The sequence below is a fragment of the Procambarus clarkii genome, chromosome 51, assembly GCF_040958095.1.
Source record: "Procambarus clarkii isolate CNS0578487 chromosome 51, FALCON_Pclarkii_2.0, whole genome shotgun sequence".
In the NCBI taxonomy this organism is placed as follows: Eukaryota; Metazoa; Arthropoda; class Malacostraca; order Decapoda; family Cambaridae; genus Procambarus; species Procambarus clarkii.
Genome location: NC_091200.1, coordinates 24,732,140 through 24,743,301, shown reverse-complemented (window position 1 = coordinate 24,743,301; position 11,162 = coordinate 24,732,140). Strand labels below are relative to the sequence as shown.

Genomic DNA, 11,162 nt, shown 5'->3' with positions numbered 1-11,162 from the left:
GAGTGTGGCGCTGGGGCGGTGAGGGAGTGTGGCACTGGGGTGGTGAGGAAGTGTGGCACTGGGACGGAGAGGGAGTGTGGCACTGGGACGGAGAGGGAGTGGCACTGTGGCGGTGAGGGAGTGTGGCACTGGGGCGGTGAGGGAGTGTGGCACTGGAGCTGTGAGGGAGTGTGGCACTGGAGCTGTGAGGAAGTGTGGCACTGGAGCAATGAGGGAGTGGCACTGGGGCGATGAGAGAGTGGTACTGGGGCAGTGAGGGAGTGTGTTATTGGGGTAATGAGGGAGTGGCACTGGGGCGGTGAGGGAGTGGTACTGGGGCAGTGAGGGAGTGGCACTGAGGCAGTGAATGAGTTTGGCACTAGGGTCGAGAGGGAGTGGCACTGGGGCGGTAAGGGAGTGGCACTGGGATGGTGACGGAGTTGCACTGGGGCGGTGAGGGAGTGGCACTGGGGTAGAGAGTGAGTGTCACTGGGACGGTGAGGGCGTTGCTCTGGGGCGGTGAGGGAGTGTGGCACTGTAGCGGTGAAGGAGTGGCTTCCGGGGGGGGGTGAGGGAGTGGCACTGGAACAGTGAGGGAGTGTGGCACTGGTGCGGTGAGGGAGTGGCTTCCGGGGGGGGTGAGGGAGTGGCACTTGAACAGTGAGGGAGTGTGGCACTGGTGCGGTGAGGGAGTGGCATACGGGGGGGGGGGGTGAGGGAGTGGCACTGGAACAGTGAGGGATTGATGCACTGTTGCAATGAGGAAGTGTACTCACTTATTTGTACTCACCTATTTGTGCTTGCGAGGGTTGAGCTTTGGCTCTTAGGTCCCGCCTCTCAATTGTCAATCAACTGGTGTACAGATTCCTGAGCCTATTGGGCTCTATCATATCTACATTTAAAACTGTGTATGGAGTCAGCCTCCACCACATCACTGCCTAGTGCATTCCATCCGTTAACTACTCTGACACTGAAAAAGTTCCTTCTAACGTCTCTGTGGCTCATGTGGGTACTCAGTTTCCACCTGTGTTCCCTTGTTCGCGTCCCACCAGTGTTGAATAGTTTATCCTTGTTTACCCGGTCGATTCCTCTGAGGATATTGTAGGTTGTGATCATGTCTCCCCTTACTCTTCTGTCTTCCAGTGTCGTGAGGTGCATTTCCCGCAGCCTTTCCTCGTAACTCATGCCTCTTAGTTCTGGGACTAGTCTAGTGGCATACCTTTGGACTTTTTCCAGCTTCGTCTTGTGCTTGACAAGGTACGGGCTCCATGCTGGGGCCGCATACTCCAGGATTGGTCTTACATATGTGGTGTACAAGATTCTGAATGATTCCTTACACAAGTTCCTGAACACTGTTCTGATGTTAGCCAGCCTCGCATATGCCGCAGAAGTTATTCTTTTTATGTGGGCTTCAGGAGAGAGGTTTGGTGTGATATCAACTCCTAGATCTTTCTCTCTGTTCGTTTCATTAAGTACTTCACCTCCTATTCTGTATCCTGTGTCTGGCCTCCTGTTTCCACTGCCAAGTTTCATTACTTTCCATTTATTCGGGTTGAACCTCAACAGCCATTTGTTGGACCATTCACTCATTCTGTCTAGGTCATCTTGTAGCCTCCTACTATCGTCCTCAGTTTCAATCCTCCTCATAATTTTTGCATCATAGGCAAACATTGAGAGAAACGATTCTATACCCTCTGGGAGATCATTTACATACATCAGAAACAGTATAGGTCCAAGGACTGACCCCTGCGGGACTCCACTTGTAACGTCTCGCCAATCTGAAACCTCACCCCTCACACTGACTCGTAGTCTCCTGTTGCTTTGGTACTCCTTTATCCAACGGAGTACCTGCCCTTTCACTCCAGCCTGCATCTCCTGGTTTTTCACTAGCTTCTTGTTTGACACGGTTTTAAAGGCTTTCTGACAATCCAAAAATATGCAGTCTGCCCACCCTACTCTTTCTTGCCTTATTTTTGTTGCCAGGTCGTAGAATTCAAGTAACCCTGTGAGGCAGGACCTGCCATCCCTGAACCCATGTTGATGCTGTGTTACAAAGTTCTTTCGCTCCAGGTGCTCCACTAGCTTTCTTCGCACAATCTTCTCCATTATCTTGCATGGTATGCAGGTTAGGGACACTGGTCTGTAATTCAGTGCCTCCTGTCTATCCCCTTTCTTGTATATCGGGACTACGTTAGCTGCTTTCCAAATTTCTGGCAGTGCCCCTGTTGCCAGTGATTTGTTATACACCCTGGAGAGCGGGAGGCACAGTTCTTCTGCTCCTTCCTTTAGTATCCAAGGGGAGATTCCATCTGGGCGTATAGCCTTTGTCACATCCAATTCTAGTAAACACTTCCTTACTTCCCCGCTGGTAATCTCAAACTCTTCCAGTGGTTCCTGGTTAGCTATTCCCTCTCTTATCTCTGGGATTTCTCCTTGCTCTCAGGTGAAGATCTCTTGGAATTTCTTATTCAGTTCCTCACACACTTCCTTGTCGTTTGTTGTGAATCCTTCTGCCCCAATCCTTAATTTCATAACCTGTTCCTTTACTGTTGTTTTTCTCCTGATGTGGCTATGCAGCAATTTAGGCTGATTCTTTGCCTTGCTTGCGATGTCATTTTCGTATTGTCTTTCTGCCTCTCTTCTCATCATGACATATTCATTCCACACATATTCAGTGCCGCAATGGGGCGGTGAGAGAGTGAGGCACTGGGGAGGTGAGGGAGTGGCACTGGGACGGTGAGGGAGTGAGGCACTGGGATGGTGAGGGAGTGTGGCACTGAGACGGTGAGGGAGTGGCACTGGGGTGGTGATGGAGTGTAGCACTGGGGGGTGAGGGAGTGGCACTGGGGCGTTGAGGGAGTGTGGAACTGGGTTGGTGATGGAGTGTGGAACTGGGTTGGTGATGGAGTGTGGCACTGGGGCGGTGAGGGAGTGAGGCACTGGGGAGGTGAGGGAGTGGCACTGGGACGCAGAGGGAGTGAGGCACTGGAACGGTGATGGAGTGTAGCCATGGAACGGTGAGCGAGTGTAGCACTGGGGCGGTGAAGGAGTGTGGCACTGGTGCGGTGAGGGAGTGGAACTGGGGTAGAGAGGGAGTGGCACTGGGGTGGTGAGGGAGTGGAACTGGGGCGGTGGGGGAGTTGCACTGGAGCGGTGAGGGAGTGGCACTGGGGTAGAGCGGGAGTGACACTTGAGCGGTGAGGGAGTATGACACTGGGGCTGTGAGGGAGTGGCATTGGGGCGGTGAGAAATGGCACTGGGGAGAAGAGGGAGTGGCACTGGGGCGGCTAGGGAGTGTGGCACTGGGGCGGTGATGGAGTGTGGCACTGGGGGGGGGTGAGGGAGTGGCACTGTGGCGGTGAGAAAGTGTAGCACTGGGGCAGTGAGGGAGTGGCACTGGGGCGGTGAGGGAGTATGGCACTGGGGCTGTGAGGGAGTGGCACTGAGGCAGTTAGGGTGTGGCACTGGGGTGGTGAGAGAGTGTGGCACTGAGGCGGTGAGGGAGTATGACACTGGGGCGGTGAGGGAGTGTGGCACTGGCGCGGTGAGGGAGTGGCACTGGGGTGGTGAGGGATTTTGACCTGGGACAGTGAGAGAGTGGCGCTGGGGCGGTGAGAGAGTGTGGCACTGGGGCGGTGAGGGAGTATTGCACTGGGGCTGTGAGGGAGTGGCACTGGGGCGGTGAGGGAGTATGACACTGGGGCTGTGAGGGAGTAGCACTGGGGCGGTGAGGGAGTATGGCACTGGGGCTGTGAGGGAGTGGCACTGGGGCAGTTAGGGTGTGGCACTGGGGTGGTGAGAGAGTGTGGCACTGAGGCGGTGAGGGAGTATGGCACTGGGGCGGTGAGGGAGTGTGGCACTGGCGTGGTGAGGGAGTGGCACTGGGGCAGTGAGGAAGTGTGGCACTGGGGCGGTGAGGGAGTGTAGCACTGGGGCGGTGAGGAAGTGTGACACTGGGGCGGTGAGGGAGTGTGGCACTGGGGCAGTGAGGAAGTGTGACACTGGGACAGTGAGGGAGTGTGGCACTGGGGCGGTGAGGAAGTGTGGCACTGGGACAGTGAGGAAGTGTGGCACTGGGGCGGTGAGTGAGTGTGGCACTGGGGCCATGAGAAAGTGTGGCACTGGGGCAGTGAGGAAGTGTGGCACTGAGGCGGTGAAGGAGTGGAACTGGGGCTATGAGGGGGGTGGCACTGGGGCGGTGAGGGAGTGTGGCACTGGGGCGGTGAAGGAGTGTGGCACTGGGGCGGTGAGGGAGTGTTGCACTGGGGCGGTGGGGGAGTGTGGCACTGGGGGGTGAAGGAGTGTGGCACTGGGGCGGTGAGGGAGTGTGGCACTGGGGCGGTTAGAAAGTGTGGCGCTGGGGCGGTGAAGGAGTGGCACTGGGGCGGTGAAGGAGTGTGTCACTGGGTCGGTGAAGAAGTGTGGCACTGGGGCAGTGAGGGAGTGTGGCGCTGGGGTGGTGAGGTAGAGGCACTGGGACAGTGAGGGAGTGTGGCACTGGGGCGGAGAGGGAATGTGGCACTGGGGCAGTGAGGGAGTGTTGCACTGGGGCGGTGAGGGAGTGTGGTACTGGTGCAGAGGGAGTGTACTCATCTAGTTGTACTCACCTAGTTGTGTTTGCGGGGGTTGAGCTCTGGCTCTTTGGTCCCGCCTCTCAACCGTCAATCAACAGGTGTACAGATTCCTGTGCCTATTGGGCTCTATCATATCTACACTTGAAACTGTGTATGGAGTCAGCCTCCACCACATCTCTTCCTAATGAATTCCATTTGTCCACCACTCTGACACTAAAAAAGTTCTTTCTAATATCTCTGTGGCTCATTTGGGCACTCAGTTTCCACCTGTGTCCCCTTGTACGTGTTCCCCTTGTGTTAAATAGACTGTCTTTATCTACCCTATCAATCCCTTCAGAATCTTGAATGTGGTGATCATGTCCCTTCTAACTCTTCTGTCTTCCAGCGAAGTGAGGTTTAATTCCCGTAGTCTCTCCTCGTAGCTCATACCTCTCAGCTCGGGTACTAGTCTGGTGGCAAACCTTTGAACCTTTTTCGGTTTAGTCTTATCCTTGACTACATATGGACTCCATGCTGGGGCTGCATACTCCAGGATTGGCCTGACATATGTGGTATACAAAGTTCTGAATGATTCTTTACTCAAGTATCTGAATGCCGTTTGTTCAACCATCCCTTCAGCTTGTCTAGGTCTTCTTGAAGCCTCAAACAGTCCTCTTCTGTTTTAATCCTTCTCATAATTTTTGCATTGTCTGCAAACATTGAGAGAAATGAATCGATACCCTCTGGGAGATCATTTACATATATCAGAAACAAGATAGGACCGAGTACAGAGCCCTGTGGGACTCCACTGGTGACTTCACGCCAATCGGAGGTCTCACCCCTCACCGTAAGTCTCTGCTTTCTATTGCTTAGATACTCCCTTATCCACTGGAGCACCTTACCAGTTACACCTGCCTGTCTCTCCAGCTTATATACCAGCCTCTTATGCGGTACTGTGTCAAAGGCTTTCCGACAATCCAAGAAAATGCAGTCCGCCCAGCCCTCTCTTTCTTGCTTAATCTGTGTCACCTGATCGTAGAATTCTATCAAGCCTGTAAGGCAAGATTTACCCTCCCTGAACCCATGTTGGCGATTTGTCACGAAGTCCCTTCTCTCCAGATGTGTTACCAGGTTTTTTCTCACGATCTTCTCCATCACCTTGCATGGTATACAAGTCAAGGATACTGGCACTAGGGCGTGAGGGATTGGCACTGGGGTGGTGAGGGAGTGTTGCACTGGGGCGGTGAGGGAGTGTGGCACTAGGGCGGTGAGGGATTGGCACTGGGGCGGTGAGGGAGTGTGGCACTGGGGCGGTAAGGGAGTGTGGCTCTGGGGCTGTAAGGGAGTGGCACTGGGGCAGTGAAGGAGTGTTGCACTGGGGCGGTGAGGGAGTGGCACTGGGGTGGTGAGGGAGTGTTGCACTGGGGCGGTGAGGGAGTGTGGCACTAGGGCGGTGAGGGAGTGTGGCACTGAGGCAGTGAGGAAGTGTGGCACTGGGGCGGTGAGGGAGTGTGGCACTGGGGTAGTGAGGGCGTGTGGAACTGGGGCTGTGAGGGACTGTGGCACTGGGGCGGTGAAGGAGTGTGGCACTGGGGCGGTGAGAGAGTGTGGCACTTTAGCGGTGAGGGAGTGTGGCACTGGGGCAGTGAGGGAGTGGCACAGGGGCGGTGAGGGAGTATGGCACTGGGGCTGTGAGGGAGTGGCACTGGGGCGGTGAGGGAGTGTTGCACTGGGGCGGTGAGGGAGTGTTGCACTGGGGCGGTGAGGGAGTAGCACTGGGGCGGTGAAGGAGTGTTTCACTGGCGTTGTGAGGGAGTGTGGCACTGGCGCGGTGAGTTAGTGGCACTGGGGCAGTGAGAGAGTGTGGCACTGGGGCGGTGAAGGAGTGTGGCACTGGGACGGTGAGGGAGTGTGGCACTGGGGTGGTGAGGGAGTTTCACTGGGGCAGTGAAGGAGTGTGGCACTGGGGCAGTGAGGGAGTGGGGCGGTGAGAGTGTGGCACTGGGGCAGCGAGGGAGTGTGGCACTGGGGCAGTGAGGGAGTGTGGCACTGGGGCAGGGAGGGAGTGTGGCACTGGGGCGGTGAGGGAGTGCGGCACTGGGGCAGTGAGGATGTGTGGCACTGTGGCGGTGAAGGAGTGGCACTGGGGTGGTGAGGGAGTGTGGCACTGGGGCAGTGAGGAAGTGTGGCACTGGGGCGGTGAGGGAGTGTGGCACTGGGGCGGTGAGGAAGTGTGGCACTGGGGCGGTGAGGGATTGGCATTGGGGCGGTGAGGGAGTGTGGCACTGGGGCAGTGAGGAAGTGTGACACTGGGACGGTGAGGGAGTGGGGCACTGGGGCAGTGAGGAAGTGTGGCACTGGGACAGTGAGGAAGTGTGGCACTGGGGCGGTGAGGGAGTGTGGCACCGGGGCAGTGAGAAAGTGTGGCACTGGGGCAGTGAGGAAGTGTGGCACTGAGGCTGTGAAGGAGTGGAACTGGGGCTGTGAGGGGGGTGGCACTGGGGCGGTGAGGGAGTGTGGCGGTGAGGGAGTGTGGCACTGAGGCGTTGAATGAGTGTGTCACTGGGGCGGTGAGGAAGTGTGGCACAGGGGCGGTGAGGGAGTGTGGTACTGGGGCAGTGAGGGAGTGGCACTGGTTCAGCGAGGGAGTGGCACTGGGGTGGTGAGGAAGTAGCAGTGGGTGGGTGAAGGAATAGAATTGGGGCGGTGAGAGAGTGTGGCACTGGAGCAGTGAAGGAGTGTTTCACTGGCGTTGTGAGGGAGTGTGGCACTGGCGCGGTGAGGGAGTGGCACTGGGGTTGTGAGGGAGTGTGAAACTGGGGCGGTGAGGGATTGGCACTGGGTCGGTGAGGGAGTGGCACTGGAGCGGTGAGAGAGTGTGGCACTGGGGAGGTGAAGGAGCGTGGCACTGGGGCGGTGAGGGCGTGTTGCACTGGGGCGGTGAGGGAGTGTGGCACTGGGGAGGTGAGGGAGTGGCACTGGGGCAGCGAGGGAGTGGCACTGGGGCGGTGAGGGATTGGCACTGGGTCGGTGAGAGAGTGGCACTGGGGAAGTGAGAGAGTGGCACTGGGACAATGATGGAGTGGCACTGGGGCGTTAAGAGAGTGGCACTGGAGCGTTGACAGAGTGGCACTGGGGCGGCGATAGAGTGGCACTAGGGTTGTGAGGGAGTGTGGCACTGGGGCGGTGAGGGAGTGGCACTGGGGCGGTGAGGGAGTGTGGCACATGGGTTGTGAGGGAAGTGTGGCACTGGGGCGGTGAGGTAGTGGCACTGGGACAGTGAGGGAGTGTGGCACTGGGGCGGAGAGGGAATGTGGCGCTAGGGCAGTGAGGGAGTGTTGCACTGGGGCGGAGAGGGAGTGTGGCACTGGGGCTGTGATGGAGTGTGGCACTGCCGCAGTGAGGGATTGGCACTGGGGCGGTGAGAGAGTGGCACTGGGGCGGGAATGGAGTAGCAGTGAGGCGGCGAAGGAGTGTGGCACTGGGGCGGTGAGGGAGTGTTGCACTAGGGCGGTGAAGGAGTGTGGCACTGGGGGGGGGGGTGAGGGAGTGTGGCACTGGGATGGTGAGGTAGTGTGACACTGGGGCGGTGAGGGAGTGGAACTGTGGCGTGAGGGAGTGGCACTGGGATGGTGAGGGAGTGTGGCACTGGAACGGTGAGGGAGCGTGGCACTGAGGCGGAGACGGAGTGGCACTGGGGCTTTGAGGGAGTGTGGCACTGGGGCTTTGAGGGAGTGTGGCACTGGGGCGGTGAGGGAGTGTGGCACTGAGGCGGAGACGGAGTGTAGCACTGGGGCGGTGAGGGAGTGTGGCACTGAGGCGGAGACGGAGTGGCACTGGTGCGGTGAGGGAGTGACACTGGGGCAGTGAGGGAGTGTGGCACTGGGGCGGTGAGGGAGTGTGGCACTGGGGCGGTGAGGGAGTGTGGCACTGGGGCGGTGTGGGAGTGGCACTGGGGCGGTGAGGGAGTGGCACTGGGGCGGTGAGGGAGTGGCCCTGGGGCACTGAGGGAGTGTGGCATTGCGGCGGTGAGGGATTGGCACTGGGGCGGTGAGGGAGTAGCAGTGAGGTGGTGAAGGAGTGTGGCACTGGGGCGGTGAGGGAGTGTGGCACTGGGGCGGTGAGGGAGTTGCACTGGAGCGGTGAGGAAGTGTGGCACTGGGGCGGTGAGGGAGTGTTGCACTGGGGCGGTGAGGGACTGGCACTGGGGCGGTGAGGGACTGGCACTGGGGCGGTGAAGGAGTGGCACTGGGGCGGTGAGGGAGTGTTGCACTGGGGCGGTGAGGGACTGGCACTGGGGCGGTGAAGGAGTGGCACTGGGGCGGTGAGGGAGTATTGCACTGGGGCGGTGAGGGAGTGTTGCACTGGGGCGGTGAGGGAGTGTGGCACTTTGGCGGTGAGGGAGTGTGGCACTGAGGCGGAGACGGAGTGGCACTGGTGCGGTGAGGGAGTGGCACTGGGGCGGTGAGGGAGTGTTGCACTGGGGCGGTGAGGGAGTGTGGCACTTTGGCGGTGAGAGAGTGTGGCACTTTGGCGGTGAGTGAGTGGCACTGGGACGGTGAGGGAGTGTGGCACTTTGGCAGTGAGTGAGTGGCACTGGGGCGGTGATGGAGTGTGGCACTGGGGCGTTGAGGGAGTGTGACACTGGGGCTGTGAGGGAGTGTGGCACTGGGGTGGTGAGGGAGTGGCACTGGGGTGGTGAGGGAGTGGCACTGGGGTGTTGAGGGAGTGTGGCACTGGGGTGGTTAAGGATTGTGGCACTGGGGCCGTGAGGGAGTGTTGAACTCGGGCGGTGAGGGAGTGCGGCACTAGGGCAGTGAGGGAGTGTGGCACTGAGGCGGTGAAGGAGTGTTGCACTGGGGGTGTGAGGGAGTGTGGCACTGGGGCGCTGAGGGAGTGGCACTGGGGCAGTGAGGGAGTGAGGCACTGGGGCGGTGAGGGAGTGGCACTGGGACAGTGAGGGAGTGCGGCACTGAGGCGGTGAGGGAGTGTTGCACTGGGGCGGTGAGGGAGTGTGGCACTGGGGCTGTGAAGGAGTGGCACTGGGGCAGTGAGGGAGTGTAGCACTGGAGCGGTGAGAAAGTGTGGCACTTTGGCGGTGTGGGAGTGTGGCACTTTGGCGGTGAGGGTGTAGCACTGGGGCGGTGAGTGAGTGTAGCACTCGGGCAGTGAGGGAGTGTGGCACTGGGGCAGTGAGGGAGTGTGGCACTGTTGCGGTGAGGGAGTGTGACAATGGGGCGGTGAGGGAGTGTGGCACTGGGGCGGTGAAGGAGTGTGGCACTGGGGCGGTGAGGGAGTGTGGCACTGGGGCGTTGAAGGAGTGTGGAATTTGGGCGATGAGGGAGTGTGGCACTGGGGCTGTGACGGAGTGTGGCACTGGGGTGGTGAAGGAGTGTGGCACTGAGGCTGTGAGGGAGCGTGGCACTGAGGCTGTGAGGGAGTGTGGCACTGGGGCGGTGAGGGAGTGTGGCACTGGGGCGTTGAAGGAGTGTGGAATTTGGGCGATGAGGGAGTGTGGCACTGGGGCTGTGACGGAGTGTGGCACTGGGGTGGTGAAGGAGTGTGGCACTGAGGCTGTGAAGGAGTGTGGCACTGAGGCTGTGAGGGAGCGTGGCACTGAGGCTGTGAGGGAGCGTGGCACTGAGGCTGTGAGGGAGTGTGGCACAGGGGTGGTGAGGGAGTGTGGCACTGGGGCGGTGAGGTATCACTGGGGTGTTGAGAGAGTGTGGCCCAGGGCCAGTAAGGGAGTAGCACTGCGGCAGTGAGGGAGTGTGGCACTGGGGCAGAGAGGGAGTGGCACTGGGGTGTTGAGGGAGTGTGGCACTGGGACGATAAGGGAGTGGTATTTGGGTGGTGAGAGAGGGTCACTGGGGCGGTTACGGAGTGGCACTGAGGCGGCTAGGGAGTGTGGCACTAGGGAGGTGAGGAAGTGTGGCACTGGGGCAGTGAGGGAGTGTGGAACTGGGGCAGTGAGGGAGTGTGGCACCGGGTCAGTGAGGGAGTGTTGCACTGGGGCCATGAGGGAGTGTGGCACTGGGGCAGTGAAGGAGTGTGGCACTGAGGCCATGAGGGAGTGTGGCACTGGGGCGGTGAGGGAGTGTGGCACTGGGGCAGTGAAGGAGTGTGGCACTGGGGCCATGAGGGAGTGTGGCACTGGGGCGGTGAGGGAGTGTGGCACTGGGGCGGTGAGGGAGTGTGGCACTGGGGCCATGAGGGAGTGTGGCACTGGGGCAGTGAAGGAGTGGCACCGAGGTGATGAGAGAATATGGCACTGGGGAAGTGAGTGAGTGTGGCACTGGGGCAAGATAGGAATGTGGCACTTGGGCAGTGAGGACGTGGCACTGGGGCGGTGAGGGAATGTTTCGCTGGAGCGGTGAGGGAGTGTGGCACTGGGGCGATGAGGGAGTGTGGCACTGGAGCAGTGAGGGAGTGTGGCACTGAGGCGATGAGGGAGTGTGGCACCGGGGCGGTGAGGACGTGGCACTGGGGCGGTGAGGGAGTGTGGCACTTCGGGGTGAAGGAGTTAGACACTGGGGAGGTGAGGGAGTGTGGCACTAGGACAGTGAGGGAGTGTGGCATTGGGGCAGTGAGGGAGTGGCACTGGGGTGGTGAGGGAGTGGCACTGGGGCG

At 59.5% G+C, this 11,162-nt stretch overlaps 1 protein-coding gene across 1 annotated transcript; it reads left to right on the top strand.

The window, feature by feature from the left end:
- The first annotated feature begins 9,868 nt into the window (after positions 1-9,868).
- Positions 9,869-10,297, top strand: LOC138351825 (uncharacterized). The gene has a single exon (XM_069303835.1). It carries the CDS (start codon positions 9,869-9,871, stop codon positions 10,295-10,297), a length of 429 nt encoding a protein of 142 aa, XP_069159936.1.
- The last annotated feature ends 865 nt before the right edge of the window (positions 10,298-11,162 follow it).